Source organism: Danio rerio, chromosome 9, assembly GCF_049306965.1.
Source record: "Danio rerio strain Tuebingen ecotype United States chromosome 9, GRCz12tu, whole genome shotgun sequence".
Lineage (NCBI taxonomy): Eukaryota > Metazoa > Chordata > Actinopteri > Cypriniformes > Danionidae > Danio > Danio rerio.
Window position 1 is genome coordinate 58,690,001 of NC_133184.1, and position 20,000 is coordinate 58,710,000.

A 20,000-nucleotide genomic window follows, 5' to 3' on the forward strand; every position below is an offset into this window, starting at 1 on the left:
AGCTGCGATGACGACACTGATATTACACGATTGGTCGAGTTCACCGCATGACAACAACCACATGTGTTTCAGGCTTATTATTGGACAGATTCCGTCTCACAAATTACAAAACAAACAATGAACTTTTGATCCCCTCAGTATCCTGAACACATCATGCTTATTAAGAGAGATCGCAGATTTTACTGCAGCAGCATCTTTTGTTCAGTAATCTGGCTAGATTGTCTGCACAGGTTTATTCTGCCTATTTATAGAGATGATTTACTGTATTCAGCTCCATGAATGATATAAATGATATATTTTAGTAAATAACCTAAATATGAACTCAAATAATAAAATAATTATCATCCTGCCACTCTAAATATTTAACAAATTAAGTTAAAGACCTATTTTATTAAATAATTATAAAATGATTTTTAGGATTATAATATATATATAGTTTTTTTCCCTCCTGTCGGGCTGTTTGTACACAAGTGTTATTGATGTATCTGCTCTTTCTGGGAAACGTCTACTTCAAGTGTAGCTCACTTATTTTAGGAAAGTCTTTTTGTTCAATCGTTTTGGATTAAAGTGCTTTTCTAAAAATGCTTTCATTATCCAAAATAATCTTCATCATTGTTTTAGACTTGATCAGAACACCTTGTTTTGGGTTTTACTTTAACATATATTGGAAAGTTTTACATCTATAACTGTAAATAAATGTAAGCCTTTTTTAGCATATTCAAGCCAGAAGTATTAGCCCAAGAATGATGTTTAAACTCCTAAAATGTATGCTTTGTATTTAATAGGCCTTTTCATTTTGTTCACAATACCCTCTCGTTTCCCCTTATTCCTCTCATGCGTTTGATATACATTTAATTAATAATTCCCTTATTGTTTAAAAATGAACTATAGTTTGTAGAGACTGTATTCAGTTTTAATTGTGCTGTAAATCTTTTGTTGTTATAAATAAATAAATAAATAAATGATGATGGCACCGTGTGATCGGTCATCATGACTGCCGCAACTGAGCCCCGAAGTGTCCTGCCGTCCGGCTTGTAGGCTCCATTTTCAACTCCGTCCCTGCCTGCGCTCGGCTAATCTTGTTGATCACCGGCTGCAGCCATGGTTTACGTCAAACCCACCTACTGTCATGCGCTCGTCTGAGCTCCAGTGAGCAGTGCACGTCGGACAGTTTATCGAGGATGTAGTGCTGGAATACAGCAAATACAGCAGCCCACAGGAAAGCAGCCTTAAGTACATGATGTGTGCAAGCAGCGATTGGAAGTTCGGATGTTTAACTTGAACTAGAACTTTGGTGGCAATCTTCCCAAGTTCGGACTCAACATATCAACAATATGTAGTCATCAAGCATCATTTCAGCCAGTTAAACATCACCATGACCTGAAAAGTTTCTTACATTTACAATCTGTAGCTCAACTGAAGCATGATCCACTTATTAAATCTGCTTTACGACCTTCTGTGATGAAATAAATGTACATTTGGCCAGATCTTGGTCATGTACAGTTAGTGTTCGGTTCACTGAATATCTGTGTGTACTGTACTAATAACTGAATAACTCAGAATAAATGTTTTATTTCGAGTCAGAGGGGTTATCAGGCATGTAATAACTGTATTAGTTTGTGGATAATGCTTAACGTTACAGGAGACGGGAATCGTTTCAAATGATTCAGTTCGATTTGGTGAATTAGTTCAACCAGTTCACTTAGAAGATCCGGTTAAAAAGAACAATTCTTTGGCGATCGTGATCACTGATGCATTAATAAAACACATTGTTCGGAACAAAAATGCGTTAAAAGAATAGTCTTGCGTGTCTGCTCGGGTCGCGTTTAATGCTGCCTCCGTGCTGCAGTCATGTCCAGCCGTTGTTTTTGTGATGACTGGAGGAGGACCAGCTTGATCTGGCCAATGGCTGCAGGATTACAGACTCTGAGGTGTCGTATGGGTTCAACACCGGGCAGCGCCAAGTAAATAGATTTACATCTAAAAGGCTTGCAGTCTGCGTTAAATACATTTACAAAGATGAAAACAAAGGACCCTTTTCTGTTTCAGTTAGTTTAGTATGAATGCAATCCGCTTTCAGTTCTAGTTTTCGTTTTTATTTTCAGTTAACCAAAGTGATTTACAATTGTAGTTTGCATGTTTTCGTTTACTAGAATAACCTTGCTGTTATTGCACTATAAAACAACTGATCAAAAGTAGCTTATAATTTAATTTAATACTTTAATTTACTGATGGATTTCCAGCTTCCTTACTCAAGTCACATCCTTCAGTAATCACTCTAATATTAATTATTATTATTAATATTATTATTAGTAATATTAATTAAGAAATAGAGTAATATTTCATTCGAAACTACATACAGTAAGTAATAAATGTTTCATAAATATTTATCAATTCAAATAAACAATTTAACTTTTTTTTTTTTACAGTTGTTTTACGCCTTGATGAACACAATAACAATATTTAAAATATTAAATAAAATTAATAATAAAAAAATGACCCCAAACTTTTGACCGAGTGTATACATCATATTCATTCATTCATTTTCTTTTTGGCTTAGTCCCTTTATTAATCTGGGGTCCCCGCAGCGGAGTGAACCGCCAACTATTCCAGTAATTCCCCTATAGCGCATGTGTTTGGACTGTGGGGGAAACCGGAACACCCACGGAAAACCCTTGCCAACATGGGGAGAACATGCAAACTCCACACAGAAACACCAACTGACCCAGCCGAGACTCAAACCAGCGACCTTCTTTCTGTTAGGTCACAGTGCTGACCACTGCTCCATTGTGCTGCCGCACTCGCACATACATACCTGTACTTATACACACAAACACACACACACACACACACACACACACACACACATACACACACACACACACACACACACACACACACACACACACACACACACACACACACACACACACACACACACACACACACATACACACACACACACACACAAAGCTTTTTATAAATTAAGGTTTTTAATTGAAGCTGAAATGTCTGAAGCCATAATAAATATTGAATCTACATCATGAAAATGTCCTGAACTGAGAGCAGCGAGTGTGTGTGGCTGTGCAAGTGTACTAGTGTAAGTGTGTGAGCTGGCTCCGGCTCGTCATCAGCGCTGTTTTGTGTTGTTGTGCAGTGATCTGGATCCTCTTCAGGCGCCACACTGGTCTGTCCGAGTCCGTACAGCAGAGAATCCACAGTGTCTGCTGGGTAAGAGCGCTCACTCCTACAGCAGCAGTAGTGTGCAGAGATGGAGTGTGTGTGTGTGTGTGTGTGTGTGATGGCGTGTGCGTGATGATGTGTGATGGTATCTGATGAAGTGTGATTGAGTGTTCTGGTGTGTGTGATGGAGTGCAATGGTGTCTGATGGTGTGTCTGATGGAGTCCGATTGAGTCTGATACAGTCTAGTAGAGTGTGATACAGTCTAGTAGTGTGATGATGTCTGATGGGGTCTTATGGATTGTGATGGAGTCTGATTGAGTCTGATGGTGTGTGATGATGGAGTGCGATGGTGTCTGATTAAGTGTGAGGGTGAGTGTGATGGTGTGTGATTGAGTCTGATGGTGTGTGAGGAATGGTGGTGATGTGTGATGGTGGTGAGGAATGGTGTGTGTGTGATGGTGTGTTCTCCATCCTCAGGAGAGTTTCTCACCGAGTTCTTCAAGATCTGCTGTCGGAAGGAAACTACGGAGGAGATTCTGGGCAGGAGCACGGCTGAGGAGGAGGGCAAAGGTCAGCTCATATCATACTGCTGTATTCATGCTCAACACACACACACACATCTAGACCTGTGCCATACTGAGAAAATGTGCCATGATGTTGAACGATAACGACATTTCTTGAAATACAACCTTTCCCTAAACCGTGCTACATTTATTTATTTAATGATATTAAAATGAACAGGTAAGATACATTTTTAGATCTAATCAATTCTAAATCCGACCAAAAATAGTGTCAAGGTGGAGAAATCACTTTAAAGCTCATCAAAACACTGAGTGTAAACCTGATATGCAGATATTCTCACTCTGATTGGCTGATGTTGCTCTACTCCGCCCATTAGGTTTCAGCTCTGAGCTCCAGCCAAAAGCACAACAACTATTGGGGAGGTGGAGCTAAAGATAGTAAGGCCCCATCTGATTGGTCAACTTTAGATAACTAATGAATGAAATGTAATTTATGAGAGGTCTGCAATGCGTGTACTTCATACACTACCATCACAATACTGATGATGCTGTGATGTATTGTGCAGCTGTAGTTTTCACTAAGCATCTTCACTTTGAGAAGGACATCTTCAGTCCTGTAGTTTGTGTTTTTAGTGGCAGCAGTAAAGCTGCTACATTTAGTTTTCTTCTTTACTTCTGCTCCAGTGTCAGAATCCATTATTAATGTAAAATAATGCAGAATACTTAAATGTGATAGGAAACGTTTGATTCTGTTAATAAATATTTTCACTCATTATTTAACATTTTAAAACAGTAAGAGTTGACGACAGTAACAGGGTTGAGGAGTCGACATCATGGAGTTAAGGAGTTGACAGGTACAGAATTAACTAACGGAGTTGATGAGTTAACGGTATTGGAGTTGAGAAGTTGGTGATAGCAAAGTTGGCTAATGGAGTTGACTGTAGCGGAGTTGATGTAGCGAAGCTGACTAGCGGAGTTGACTGTAGCGGAGTAGATGTAGTGGACTTAATTGTAGCGGAGTTGATGTAGCGGAGTTGATGTAGCGGAGTTGATGTAGCGAAGCTGACTGTAGCGGAGCTGATGTAGCGGAGTTGACTGTAGCGGAGTTGACTGTAGTGGAGTAGATGTAGCGGAGTTGACTGTAGCGGAGTTGATGTAGCGAAGCTGACTGTAGCGGAGTTGATGTAGCGGAGTTGACTGTAGCGGAGTTGACTGTAGTGGAGTTGACTGTAGCGGAGTTGATGTAGCGGAGTTGACTGTAGCGGAGTTGACTGTAGCGGAGTTGACTGTAGTGGAGTAGATGTAGCGGAGTAGATGTAGCGGAGTTGACTGTAGCGGAGCTGGATGTAGCGGAGTTGACTGTAGCTGAGTTGACTGTAGCGGAGTAGATGTAGCGTAGTTGACTAGCGGAGTTGACTGTAGCGAAGTAGATGTACCGGAGTTGACTGTAGCGGAGTACATGTAGCGGAGTAGATGTAGCGGAGTTGACTGTAGCGGAGTTGACTGTAGCGGAGTTGACTGTAGCGGAGTAGATGTACCGGAGTTGACTGTAGCGGAGTACATGTAGCGGAGTAGATGTAGCGGAGTTGACTGTAGCGGAGTTGACTGTAGCGGAGTTGACTGTAGTGGAGTAGATGTAGCGGAGTAGATGTAGCGGAGTTGACTGTAGCGGAGCTGGATGTAGCGGAGTTGACTGTAGCTGAGTTGACTGTAGCGGAGTAGATGTAGCGTAGTTGACTAGCGGAGTTGACTGTAGCGGAGTAGATGTACCGGAGTTGACTGTAGCAGAGTTGACTGTAGCGGAGTAGATGTACCGGAGTTGACTGTAGCGGAGTAGATGTAGCGGAGTAGATGTAGCGGAGTTGACTGTAGCGGAGTAGATGTAGCGGAGTTGACTGTAGCAGAGTTGATGTAGCGGAGTTGACTGTAGCGGAGTAGATGTAGCGGAGTTGACTGTAGCGGAGTTGACTGTAGCGGAGTTGACTGTAGTGGAGTAGATGTAGCGGAGTAGATGTAGCGGAGTTGACTGTAGCGGAGCTGGATGTAGCGGAGTTGACTGTAGCTGAGTTGACTGTAGCGGAGTAGATGTAGCGTAGTTGACTAGCGGAGTTGACTGTAGCGGAGTAGATGTACCGGAGTTGACTGTAGCAGAGTTGACTGTAGCGGAGTAGATGTAGCGGAGTTGACTGTAGCGGAGTAGATGTAGCGGAGTTGACTGTAGCAGAGTTGATGTACCGGAGTTGACTGTAGCGGAGTACATGTAGCGGAGTAGATGTAGCGGAGTAGATGTAGCGGAGTTGACTGTAGCAGAGTTGATGTAGCGGAGTTGACTGTAGCAGAGTTGATGTAGCGGAGTTGACTGTAGCAGAGTTGACTGTAGCGGAGTTGACTGTAGCAGAGTTGACTGTAGCGGAGTTGACTGTAGCGGAGTAGATGTACCGGAGTTGACTGTAGCAGAGTTGACTGTAGCGGAGTAGATGTAGCGGAGTAGATGTAGCGGAGTAGATGTAGCGGAGTTGACTGTAGCGGAGTAGATGTAGCAGAGTTGACTGTAGCAGAGTTGATGTACCGGAGTTGACTGTAGCGGAGTACATGTAGCGGAGTAGATGTAGCGGAGTAGATGTAGCGGAGTTGACTGTAGCGGAGTAGATGTAGCGGAGTTGACTGTAGCAGAGTTGATGTAGCGGAGTTGACTGTAGCAGAGTTGACTGTAGCGGAGTTGACTGTAGCGGAGTTGACTGTAGCGGAGTAGATGTACCGGAGTTGACTGTAGCGGAGTACATGTAGCGGAGTAGATGTAGCGGAGTTGACTGTAGCAGAGTTGACTGTAGCGGAGTTGACTGTAGCGGAGTTGACTGTAGTGGAGTAGATGTAGCGGAGTAGATGTAGCGGAGTTGACTGTAGCGGAGCTGGATGTAGCGGAGTTGACTGTAGCTGAGTTGACTGTAGCGGAGTAGATGTAGCGTAGTTGACTAGCGGAGTTGACTGTAGCGGAGTAGATGTACCGGAGTTGACTGTAGCAGAGTTGACTGTAGCGGAGTAGATGTACCGGAGTTGACTGTAGCGGAGTAGATGTAGCGGAGTAGATGTAGCGGAGTTGACTGTAGCGGAGTAGATGTAGCGGAGTTGACTGTAGCAGAGTTGATGTAGCGGAGTTGACTGTAGCGGAGTAGATGTAGCGGAGTTGACTGTAGCGGAGTTGACTGTAGCGGAGTTGACTGTAGTGGAGTAGATGTAGCGGAGTAGATGTAGCGGAGTTGACTGTAGCGGAGCTGGATGTAGCGGAGTTGACTGTAGCTGAGTTGACTGTAGCGGAGTAGATGTAGCGTAGTTGACTAGCGGAGTTGACTGTAGCGGAGTAGATGTACCGGAGTTGACTGTAGCAGAGTTGACTGTAGCGGAGTAGATGTAGCGGAGTTGACTGTAGCGGAGTAGATGTAGCGGAGTTGACTGTAGCAGAGTTGATGTACCGGAGTTGACTGTAGCGGAGTACATGTAGCGGAGTAGATGTAGCGGAGTAGATGTAGCGGAGTTGACTGTAGCAGAGTTGATGTAGCGGAGTTGACTGTAGCAGAGTTGATGTAGCGGAGTTGACTGTAGCAGAGTTGACTGTAGCGGAGTTGACTGTAGCAGAGTTGACTGTAGCGGAGTTGACTGTAGCGGAGTAGATGTACCGGAGTTGACTGTAGCAGAGTTGACTGTAGCGGAGTAGATGTAGCGGAGTAGATGTAGCGGAGTAGATGTAGCGGAGTTGACTGTAGCGGAGTAGATGTAGCGGAGTTGACTGTAGCAGAGTTGATGTACCGGAGTTGACTGTAGCGGAGTACATGTAGCGGAGTAGATGTAGCGGAGTAGATGTAGCGGAGTTGACTGTAGCGGAGTAGATGTAGCGGAGTTGACTGTAGCAGAGTTGATGTAGCGGAGTTGACTGTAGCAGAGTTGACTGTAGCGGAGTTGACTGTAGCGGAGTTGACTGTAGCGGAGTAGATGTACCGGAGTTGACTGTAGCGGAGTACATGTAGCGGAGTTGACTGTAGCGGAGTTGACTGTAGCGGAGTTGACTGTAGTGGAGTAGATGTAGCGGAGTAGATGTAGCGGAGTTGACTGTAGCGGAGCTGGATGTAGCGGAGTTGACTGTAGCTGAGTTGACTGTAGCGGAGTAGATGTAGCGTAGTTGACTAGCGGAGTTGACTGTAGCGGAGTAGATGTACCGGAGTTGACTGTAGCAGAGTTGACTGTAGCGGAGTAGATGTACCGGAGTTGACTGTAGCGGAGTAGATGTAGCGGAGTAGATGTAGCGGAGTTGACTGTAGCGGAGTAGATGTAGCGGAGTTGACTGTAGCAGAGTTGATGTAGCGGAGTTGACTGTAGCGGAGTAGATGTAGCGGAGTTGACTGTAGTGGAGTAGATGTAGCGGAGTAGATGTAGCAGAGTTGATGTAGCGGAGTTGACTGTAGCGGAGTAGATGTAGCGGAGTTGACTGTAGTGGAGTAGATGTAGCGGAGTAGATGTAGCAGAGTTGACTGTAGCAGAGTTGATGTAGCGGAGTTGACTGTAGCGGAGTAGATGTAGCGGAGTTGACTGTAGCGGAGTTGACTGTAGCGGAGTTGACTGTAGTGGAGTAGATGTAGCGGAGTAGATGTAGCGGAGTTGACTGTAGCGGAGCTGGATGTAGCGGAGTTGACTGTAGCTGAGTTGACTGTAGCGGAGTAGATGTAGCGTAGTTGACTAGCGGAGTTGACTGTAGCGGAGTAGATGTACCGGAGTTGACTGTAGCAGAGTTGACTGTAGCGGAGTAGATGTAGCGGAGTTGACTGTAGCGGAGTAGATGTAGCGGAGTTGACTGTAGCAGAGTTGATGTACCGGAGTTGACTGTAGCGGAGTACATGTAGCGGAGTAGATGTAGCGGAGTAGATGTAGCGGAGTTGACTGTAGCAGAGTTGATGTAGCGGAGTTGACTGTAGCAGAGTTGACTGTAGCGGAGTTGACTGTAGCAGAGTTGACTGTAGCGGAGTTGACTGTAGCGGAGTAGATGTACCGGAGTTGACTGTAGCAGAGTTGACTGTAGCGGAGTAGATGTAGCGGAGTAGATGTAGCGGAGTTGACTGTAGCGGAGTAGATGTAGCGGAGTTGACTGTAGCAGAGTTGATGTACCGGAGTTGACTGTAGCGGAGTACATGTAGCGGAGTAGATGTAGCGGAGTAGATGTAGCGGAGTTGACTGTAGCGGAGTAGATGTAGCGGAGTTGACTGTAGCAGAGTTGATGTAGCGGAGTTGACTGTAGCAGAGTTGACTGTAGCGGAGTTGACTGTAGCGGAGTTGACTGTAGCGGAGTAGATGTACCGGAGTTGACTGTAGCGGAGTACATGTAGCGGAGTAGATGTAGCGGAGTTGACTGTAGCGGAGTTGACTGTAGCGGAGTTGACTGTAGTGGAGTAGATGTAGCGGAGTAGATGTAGCGGAGTTGACTGTAGCGGAGCTGGATGTAGCGGAGTTGACTGTAGCTGAGTTGACTGTAGCGGAGTAGATGTAGCGTAGTTGACTAGCGGAGTTGACTGTAGCGGAGTAGATGTACCGGAGTTGACTGTAGCAGAGTTGACTGTAGCGGAGTAGATGTACCGGAGTTGACTGTAGCGGAGTAGATGTAGCGGAGTAGATGTAGCGGAGTTGACTGTAGCGGAGTAGATGTAGCGGAGTTGACTGTAGCAGAGTTGATGTAGCGGAGTTGACTGTAGCGGAGTAGATGTAGCGGAGTTGACTGTAGCGGAGTTGACTGTAGCGGAGTTGACTGTAGTGGAGTAGATGTAGCGGAGTAGATGTAGCGGAGTTGACTGTAGCGGAGCTGGATGTAGCGGAGTTGACTGTAGCTGAGTTGACTGTAGCGGAGTAGATGTAGCGTAGTTGACTAGCGGAGTTGACTGTAGCGGAGTAGATGTACCGGAGTTGACTGTAGCAGAGTTGACTGTAGCGGAGTAGATGTAGCGGAGTTGACTGTAGCGGAGTAGATGTAGCGGAGTTGACTGTAGCAGAGTTGATGTACCGGAGTTGACTGTAGCGGAGTACATGTAGCGGAGTAGATGTAGCGGAGTAGATGTAGCGGAGTTGACTGTAGCAGAGTTGATGTAGCGGAGTTGACTGTAGCAGAGTTGACTGTAGCGGAGTTGACTGTAGCAGAGTTGACTGTAGCGGAGTTGACTGTAGCGGAGTAGATGTACCGGAGTTGACTGTAGCAGAGTTGACTGTAGCGGAGTAGATGTAGCGGAGTAGATGTAGCGGAGTAGATGTAGCGGAGTTGACTGTAGCGGAGTAGATGTAGCGGAGTTGACTGTAGCAGAGTTGATGTACCGGAGTTGACTGTAGCGGAGTACATGTAGCGGAGTAGATGTAGCGGAGTAGATGTAGCGGAGTTGACTTTAGCGGAGTAGATGTAGCGGAGTTGACTGTAGCAGAGTTGATGTAGCGGAGTTGACTGTAGCAGAGTTGACTGTAGCGGAGTTGACTGTAGCGGAGTTGACTGTAGCGGAGTAGATGTACCGGAGTTGACTGTAGCGGAGTACATGTAGCGGAGTAGATGTAGCGGAGTTGACTGTAGCGGAGTTGACTGTAGCGGAGTTGACTGTAGTGGAGTAGATGTAGCGGAGTAGATGTAGCGGAGTTGACTGTAGCGGAGCTGGATGTAGCGGAGTTGACTGTAGCTGAGTTGACTGTAGCGGAGTAGATGTAGCGTAGTTGACTAGCGGAGTTGACTGTAGCGGAGTAGATGTACCGGAGTTGACTGTAGCAGAGTTGACTGTAGCGGAGTAGATGTACCGGAGTTGACTGTAGCGGAGTAGATGTAGCGGAGTAGATGTAGCGGAGTTGACTGTAGCGGAGTAGATGTAGCGGAGTTGACTGTAGCAGAGTTGATGTAGCGGAGTTGACTGTAGCGGAGTAGATGTAGCGGAGTTGACTGTAGCGGAGTTGACTGTAGCGGAGTTGACTGTAGTGGAGTAGATGTAGCGGAGTAGATGTAGCGGAGTTGACTGTAGCGGAGCTGGATGTAGCGGAGTTGACTGTAGCTGAGTTGACTGTAGCGGAGTAGATGTAGCGTAGTTGACTAGCGGAGTTGACTGTAGCGGAGTAGATGTACCGGAGTTGACTGTAGCAGAGTTGACTGTAGCGGAGTAGATGTAGCGGAGTTGACTGTAGCGGAGTAGATGTAGCGGAGTTGACTGTAGCAGAGTTGATGTACCGGAGTTGACTGTAGCGGAGTACATGTAGCGGAGTAGATGTAGCGGAGTAGATGTAGCGGAGTTGACTGTAGCAGAGTTGATGTAGCGGAGTTGACTGTAGCAGAGTTGACTGTAGCGGAGTTGACTGTAGCAGAGTTGACTGTAGCGGAGTTGACTGTAGCGGAGTAGATGTACCGGAGTTGACTGTAGCAGAGTTGACTGTAGCGGAGTAGATGTAGCGGAGTAGATGTAGCGGAGTAGATGTAGCGGAGTTGACTGTAGCGGAGTAGATGTAGCGGAGTTGACTGTAGCAGAGTTGATGTACCGGAGTTGACTGTAGCGGAGTACATGTAGCGGAGTAGATGTAGCGGAGTAGATGTAGCGGAGTTGACTGTAGCGGAGTAGATGTAGCGGAGTTGACTGTAGCAGAGTTGATGTAGCGGAGTTGACTGTAGCAGAGTTGACTGTAGCGGAGTTGACTGTAGCGGAGTTGACTGTAGCGGAGTAGATGTACCGGAGTTGACTGTAGCGGAGTACATGTAGCGGAGTAGATGTAGCGGAGTTGACTGTAGCGGAGTTGACTGTAGCGGAGTTGACTGTAGTGGAGTAGATGTAGCGGAGTAGATGTAGCGGAGTTGACTGTAGCAGAGCTGGATGTAGCGGAGTTGACTGTAGCTGAGTTGACTGTAGCGGAGTAGATGTAGCGTAGTTGACTAGCGGAGTTGACTGTAGCGGAGTAGATGTACCGGAGTTGACTGTAGCAGAGTTGACTGTAGCGGAGTAGATGTACCGGAGTTGACTGTAGCGGAGTAGATGTAGCGGAGTAGATGTAGCGGAGTTGACTGTAGCGGAGTAGATGTAGCGGAGTTGACTGTAGCAGAGTTGATGTAGCGGAGTTGACTGTAGCGGAGTAGATGTAGCGGAGTTGACTGTAGCGGAGTTGACTGTAGCGGAGTTGACTGTAGTGGAGTAGATGTAGCGGAGTAGATGTAGCGGAGTTGACTGTAGCGGAGCTGGATGTAGCGGAGTTGACTGTAGCTGAGTTGACTGTAGCGGAGTAGATGTAGCGTAGTTGACTAGCGGAGTTGACTGTAGCGGAGTAGATGTACCGGAGTTGACTGTAGCAGAGTTGACTGTAGCGGAGTAGATGTAGCGGAGTTGACTGTAGCGGAGTAGATGTAGAGGAGTTGACTGTAGCAGAGTTGATGTACCGGAGTTGACTGTAGCGGAGTACATGTAGCGGAGTAGATGTAGCGGAGTAGATGTAGCGGAGTTGACTGTAGCAGAGTTGATGTAGCGGAGTTGACTGTAGCAGAGTTGATGTAGCGGAGTTGACTGTAGCAGAGTTGACTGTAGCGGAGTTGACTGTAGCAGAGTTGACTGTAGCGGAGTTGACTGTAGCGGAGTAGATGTACCGGAGTTGACTGTAGCAGAGTTGACTGTAGCGGAGTAGATGTAGCGGAGTAGATGTAGCGGAGTAGATGTAGCGGAGTTGACTGTAGCGGAGTAGATGTAGCGGAGTTGACTGTAGCAGAGTTGATGTACCGGAGTTGACTGTAGCGGAGTACATGTAGCGGAGTAGATGTAGCGGAGTAGATGTAGCGGAGTTGACTGTAGCGGAGTAGATGTAGCGGAGTTGACTGTAGCAGAGTTGATGTAGCGGAGTTGACTGTAGCAGAGTTGACTGTAGCGGAGTTGACTGTAGCGGAGTTGACTGTAGCGGAGTAGATGTACCGGAGTTGACTGTAGCGGAGTACATGTAGCGGAGTAGATGTAGCGGAGTAGATGCAGCGGAGTTGACTGTAGCAGAGTTGATGTAGCGGAGTTGACTGTAGCGGAGTTGACTGTAGCGGAGTTGACTGTAGCGGAGTAGATGTAGCGGAGAAGATGTAGCGGAGTTGACTGTAGCAGAGTTGATGTAGCGGAGTTGACTGTAGCGGAGTTGACTGTAGCGGAGTAGATGTAGCGGAGTAGATGTAGCGGAGTTGACTGTATTGGAGTAGATGTAGCGGAGTTGACTGTATTGGAGTAGATGTAGCGGAGTTGACTGTATTGGAGTAGATGTAGCGGAGTTGACTGTGATGGAGTAGATGTAGCGGAGTTGACTGTAACGGAGTTGCAGAGGTGACATTAACAGAGTTGACAGTAACTGAGTTGCGGAGTTGACGATAGTGGAGTTGACCAGCTGCTGTTAACTGAGTTGATCGTAACTGAGTTGAAGTTTTCCATCATTGTGTGCTTTAGCTCCAGATGCTAACCTCAAACTCCACATGAGTGTCTGAAACACAACGTCATGCATTTTCATCACATTGTTGTTTTTGAAAAGTGACTGAAATATGACAGTAGCAGAGTCGACACATCATCAATCTACTGAGAGGAGAGTAATGACACGCCCTAATGCCTTCCAGAGTTTCTCACCACAGGAAGTGACAATTGTGCAGCCCCAATCTGAAGTGTGTGTGTGTGTGTGTGTGTGCGCGTGCGTGCGCGCACGTCTGTGTGTGTGTGCAGAGAACAGTGACATCACGCAGGCGCTGTCGAAGCTGACGGAGCCGAGTACTGCTGTGCCGATACACAAGCTCTCCGTCTCCAGTATGGTCCACAGCGCCCGCAAGCGCATCCGCCGGCACCGCCGTGTCCCGGAGTCGCCGCTCAACAACGACGTGCTCAACTCCATCCTGCTGGTAAAACACTGAGCATGCTGGGAAATTACACACACCTCACGCTTCACACATGATGATTCCCTCATCAATGTCTGACACTCAACACTCTGCTGAACACATGGAAATAAAGATGAATCATAAACATCACAGTTTCCCCCAAACCCAGTTTACCACACATAAAAACACTTTATTTTATTCTTATAGAGCTGCAACTTTAGCAAAATAATAATAAAGTTAATAATAAAGTTAATAATAAAGTGAAATCAAACTCTAGACGGGTGGTGTTCTGTAGTTTACCTGCTTCAGTAAAGTTGAGCGAACTTACACATGCATTAATGTCTGTGAACGCTGACGGTCACACACACACACACACACACACACACACACACACACACACACACACACACACACACACACACACTCCTGATTAATCACTATAAAGCAGTCTGATGTTTAACGCAGGAGTCCGTCTCTCATTGGCTGTCAGATTCACAGACACTCGCTGATTAAAAGCTGCCAGATGATTGGCTCGGTGTATTTGCATATTTAGTTATTCAGGTGTCTGCAGCAGCTCCAGCAGTGAGTTCATCTTGAAATATCCTTAATTAATTGACTGAGTGGAAGTTCTGTCATCATTTACTCCTCGCTCACATGTTCAAACACAAAGGAAGATCTACAGGAGAATGCTGAGAACAGTGTGAGTGAACTGTGCGGTTAAAAGATGTGTAATATTTGTATTGTTTATGTGACATGATCCATTTTCTGCTTTGTATTCCTAAATTAAATGCATTTCTGATATGCTGAAGCTGAAGGTTTGACATCATTGCTTTAGTCTTCAGTGTGACATCAGAAATCCCACCAAAAATATGAAGCTGAAGAGCAGATCGTTCGGTTGGTCTGGAATAAAAGTTATATTTTAATGAATGTATAATCTGCTGTGGTCAGTATTATTCTCTGCTAAAGTATTATTGGCCTCTTTTAAAGGTGCAGTGTGTCAGTTTCACTCCCAGTGGTTGAACTAGGTATTGCACTCCTTGATCAAAACAGATGCAAGAGCAGGTTGCCAGATTGACGACCAACAGTAGTGTGCCTGACTATCGAGCCTAAAGGCTGATTAAAAGTGTGTTCTATATAACAGCGATAGCACATGATAGAGGGAATATTCTCCATATTAAAGGGCGTTGTCTTACAACACTTCACCTGGAATTGATGCATTACAAACAGCTTCAATTTCTCACGGCTGAACAACAGAACACTGACACCGCTCAGCTCAGCTACAGCTCAGGTGCTTTATTCAGTGTTAAACGCTAATAATGTGAGTCTACAGGACATCTATCAGCACACTACTGACAGCAGCAGCAGAGAGTTCAGCTCAGATCTGCAGAATACAATAAAGCGTCTGAAACTGAACTTCAGAACTGAGACTCAGAGCAAACCAACACATATCAGTGATTCAGCATCTACATTAATCATGTTCAAGAGCTGTAATGTGTGTTCATTAGATGATAAAGCTCAGCGTGTGCTGGAGTGCAGTGAGTGCTCTATTCTGTGCTGCTGAATGTCTGTGTTTACATTTCTGCAAACAGTCAAACTGCTCATCACTGCGCATCTCATCTAATGTTCACACTCCTAATGTTTATATTATTTGCTCATTAATAACCTCATGTGGAACTCTGAATCTGCGTCTCATTTCAGAGTCTGCTGCTGTCCACCAGAGGGCGCATTTCAGTCACAGACGCACACTGTGAGAGTCTTCCTGACTGAATGAATGAAATACGCTGTTTTCCACCATCTGGCAACCCGGTGCTGGAATATAATTGGCTAAACTGGCATTGGGCGGGTTAAAGAGAGCAAAACAAAGACAGCTGCTCCGGCACATAACACACATGTTGACAGCAGAATATCTGACTTGTGTCTCAGATAAACAGGAGTGTTCACTGAGCATGTTTCTGAATATCTGCACACAGATGATGCTGTTTATATGATGCAGAAGAGTCCAACACTCTACAGCAGCAAAAAATATACAAAGAATAGAAATACACCACCGTATGTCACACTGCCATCACGACAAAGACAAATGAAATCACCTATTATTAGCAGTTCGTTATTAAAGCGATTCTGTTCAAAAATCTCTTTAAAATGCTTCTCTGAGAGTCAGTCTCGCAGATGTTGAGGGGATCTGCTGTTCTAACATGCAGTGTGAGTAAAGGATGGACCTGGACTTGCGCTTTTGTGTAGAAAAGATTAGTTGGATTTTACTTTAAAAGCATGCCAAATGTTTAAATGACTGTTTACATCTGCGGGTGATGTGACAAGTGACTCTGTGTGTGTGTGTGTGTGTGTGTGTGTGTGTGTGTGTGTGTGTGTGTGTGTGTGTCAGTATCTGTTTCCTGACGCAGCTCTGGATAAAGCAGACGTAAGTGAGGTCAGACCACCGCAACAGAGCCCGGACAGACAATCAGAGGATTACGTGAGTCTAAACACACACACACACACACACACACTCACTCTAGAGGTCTGCATTCTCGGAGTACAGCGGGACCCGACCAGGTTTCTTGCAGCGCAGGAATAAATTTCCGAATGAAGCGCGGGAGCGGTCGGTAACTAGTGTAATTTGAACAGGAGCGGGCGGTCTAACAAAAGAGCTCCTGACTCCTGAGCGAGCGAGCACGCGTATATATGGATGTGTGTGAATGAGAGAGCGTGATGCTGTGTGTCGCTTACTTGGTGCTGTTTATGTTTATGTGTGTGTGTGTGTGTGTGTGTGTGTGTGCGCGTGTGTTTATACAGACGGCTTGTTATCTGGACTCTGTATCATGGAGCTGGGTGGTTTTTGGTTTGGCTTCTTTGTTCGCGAACACATCACTAAAACTAAAACCTGGCGGGAGCTGGCGGGAGCGGGATTAAAAATGTTGTCCCGCGCAGATCTCTAACTCACTCACATTACAGATGCACTGAAACCCAAATTCAGGATGAATTAACATTTCTGAATAGTGATGTAGCGCTTCACCTGACTCACGATTTGATAACGATTCATGATACTAACCTCACCAATCACGGTTTAGTCACGACTTTTAAATAAAATTGAGACAGATTTAGGGTGAAGAGCTCTTTCATTTTTCTCAAACGCTGCACTTTTTTTTTTTTACATTATAAAATCTTTTCTGCAATAACTAAATTATAATTAAATAAAATTAAGAACTAAATTAAAACAAGATCCAAATAAAAAATCAGTAACAGAAACTGGAGAAGACTCTATAGTAAAAGCAAGGTACAGCTGTGACAGTGCTGGGATTTGAGATATTTTTGAAACAGGAATATCAGCAGATCTGTGTGTTCTGGCATGAGCTGAGCTCTCTGCACATCTACAGTGTCTCCTGCTGATGAACAAACTCTTACACGGAGGACTGAGACGGCTGCTGTGGAGAGGAAAGCCTTTCCCAAAGCAGAGAGAGCAGCGTGTACAGCCGCTGGTCAATAGGCCCTCTGCTCCAGGAGACTGAACACTGGCATAACACACTGATGATAATATATAACATCTGATATAATTAGCAAATGAGTAAAATATGCATGAACTAATGTGAAACAGAGAGGGTAAAGTAATCTAATAGCTGGATCTGGAACAGCACAGCTCTCTCTCTCAGTCTGTCTTCAGGCTCTGCTATGAGGACACTGACAAGATCTACAGAGATCACACGCTGCACCAGAGCGAGCGGAGCTGCAAATCATCTGGTCCATGTGGTTTGGCTTATTAGTAGTGTATTTGCGTATAGAAGTGTGTGACGATAGTTTTCTGTTGTGTTGACGGTTAATCTGCATCATTTCTGCAGTATTCTCACACAGTCAGGCGCACTTCACTGCTGTCATTTCACTCTTGCTCGCCGCTGATGTGCAGCTAAAGCGAGCGCAGCGCCCCCTCTGTTCTAAACATGTGTCGCTATTCGTTCATCATGTCTCCCGGTTTAAATCACCGCATATTTGATTACCTTTTTAACCGGTTCACGGTGAATCATTACATCTCTATCTCTAAATTTTATATGATCAAAGGTCAATGCAAAGGGAGACATTGGCTTTTACAGAGTTAGCTTAGCAAAGCCCAAGCAAACAAAGTTTGGGGACTACAAAAACATACAGAAGGGTTTTAGTAGCAGACCAAACTAAATTGTCATCTAAACACTGCTATTTTCACAGAGCTGCTTCTGTTTCTCTATATATGCTTATAAGAAAAGAAGTGCCGGTAATAATTATACGTTAATAAGCAGTTTATAACTGCAACTACAGATGCTCTATTCTTTACTTACAAACATATGTAAAATGTCCTTAATGATTGTACTTTCATACTTTAATGATTTATTTTTCATTACTAAATTACGTATCGAATTATTTACAAACCATTTGTATTTAAGAGTAGTCGAGGGTTTTTAAGATCATTCAGAATGAGTTAGTAAATGATTAATAAACTATTGAAATCAATATTTATGTGTCTTATTATTCAGGCGTATTCAGGCGGGCAATTTTGCAATAAAAAAAAAAAAGTAATAGAAAATGCATATATATATATATGTGAGTGTATATATATGTATGTGTGTGTGTGTGTGTGTGTGTGTGTGTGTGTATATATATATATATATGTATGTATATGTATGTATGTATGTATGTATGTATATATTTTTTTTTTTATCACAAATTTGTCCGCAAATTTCTGGGAATTTCCACCACAAAATCAGTCATTTTTATTGTGAAAAATTACAAAAAAACTTGAAAGACTAGGGGGTGAAAATAATAATGCTTAATTTTTTATTTAAAATAAAGATACAATGCACATGCCATTAGAGTTGTTTGTTCGGTAAACAAAGCAGGTCTCTCATTTATTACATCTGCAGAAAATATTACCTGGATATAAAGTCAGCACATGTCTGTGTCTGCAGATTCCCAGAGGGTTTAGGAATAACTAATAGAGCAGTTAATATCACAATAACAGGCAAGCCAGTAGGTGTGAATTTTGTCCTAAACTGAAGTGCTGGTGTGTGATCTGCTGCTCTTGTGCTTCAGTTGAGCAGAAATAGACTGCTCTTGCCATTGAAATGAATGGCTTTCATAGCGCAGTGCGTTCTGTGTCCAGTGTGAACACCACTTTACACCCTGCAGAGTGAGAAACTAGAGTGTGTGTGTCTCTTTTGGTTTTATTTCTTGTATTTTATCTTTCCTCTTGTTTATGTAGAGCTCTGTGAATGACCATCATGTGTGTAAACCTGCCGTCTTTGAGCAGAAAGCCAGAAAAACTATCATTTTTAGCTGATAATTTTAGGATTCTGAATTTTCAGTGCGCCCTGATTGTGAGCCCCTGTGCTGTTGATCTGTGTGTGTTTGAGTATGTGTGTGTCTGTGTGTGCAGCATCTCTACAATCAGCTGAAGTCGTGCCCGTCAGACAGCCTGACGCACCGGCTGGCGCTCTGCATCTGCATGGTGAACTTCCATCACGGAGGAGTGCGCGCCGTCGCCCACCTGTGGCAGGAGTTTGTGCTGGAGATGAGATACCGCTGGGAGAACAACTGCCTCATCTACGGGTCTGACACACACACAAACAGACACACACACACACACACACAGACAAACACACACACACACACACACACACACACACACATGCACAAAATGTCAATAATAAAATCTCGTCAGGCAGAATATATGTAAATCTGCATGCAGAAAAACTCAAAATGTGTGTTTGTGTGTGTGTGTGTGTGTGTGTGTGTGTGTTTGTTTGTTTGTTTGTGTGTTTCAGACTGGCGAGTGGACCTCCTGATCTCAGGTGTTGTCTACTTCATCAGAAACTACAGGTGAAGACCCACTGCAACTGTCCAAAACACACACTCTCTCTCACACACACACACACACACACACACACACTTCTTAACTTAACACAGAGGAGACCAGGGGAATACGTGACTGAATATAATGTCTACACACACCTCTTTATGCGCGTGTGTGTGTGTGTGTGTCCGCCAGATGCTGAACTGCTGCATTGAGCGCAAGAAAGCAAGGGATGATGGGAAGAAGAGCAGCTCGTCAGACGGGGCCCGAGACCGGAGCCGCGGAGCACCAGAGGGGGCAGGGCCAGAGGGGGCGGGGCCTGCAGAGGCTGCTGGGAAATCCTGGGACTCCTGGAGCGACAGTGAGGACGAGTTCTTCGAGTGTGTGAGCGACACGGAGGAGATGAAGGAGGACAAGGAGGAGGCGGAGAACAGGAGCAGGAGCAAACCTGAGGGACGTCTGCAGCCGCACGGCACACACACACTGCTGAACACACAGGAGCCGCTCTACATACCCATCACACAGGTGAACACACACACACACACACACACACACACACACACACACACACACTGCTGAACACACAGGAGCCGCTCTACATACCCATCA

General features: G+C 45.1%; 1 protein-coding gene across 6 annotated transcripts in view; it reads left to right on the plus strand.

The window, feature by feature from the left end:
• Nucleotides 1-20,000, plus strand: part of rab3gap1 (RAB3 GTPase activating protein subunit 1) — a 66,109-nt gene that overhangs the window by 20,004 nt on the left and 26,105 nt on the right. For 5 of the 6 annotated variants that reach the window (XR_012385029.1, XR_012385028.1, NM_001077788.2 and 2 more), the window contains 7 exon segments: nucleotides 3,158-3,231; nucleotides 3,662-3,754; nucleotides 13,428-13,600; nucleotides 15,960-16,049; nucleotides 18,975-19,147; nucleotides 19,363-19,417; nucleotides 19,587-19,916. Coding sequence is in view for 3 of the 6 variants with exons in the window: in NM_001077788.2 (NP_001071256.2) it covers nucleotides 3,158-3,231; nucleotides 3,662-3,754; nucleotides 13,428-13,600; nucleotides 15,960-16,049; nucleotides 18,975-19,147; nucleotides 19,363-19,417; nucleotides 19,587-19,916 (988 nt within the window). In the remaining 3 variants the exon portion in view is untranslated. 6 annotated transcript variants of the gene reach the window in all.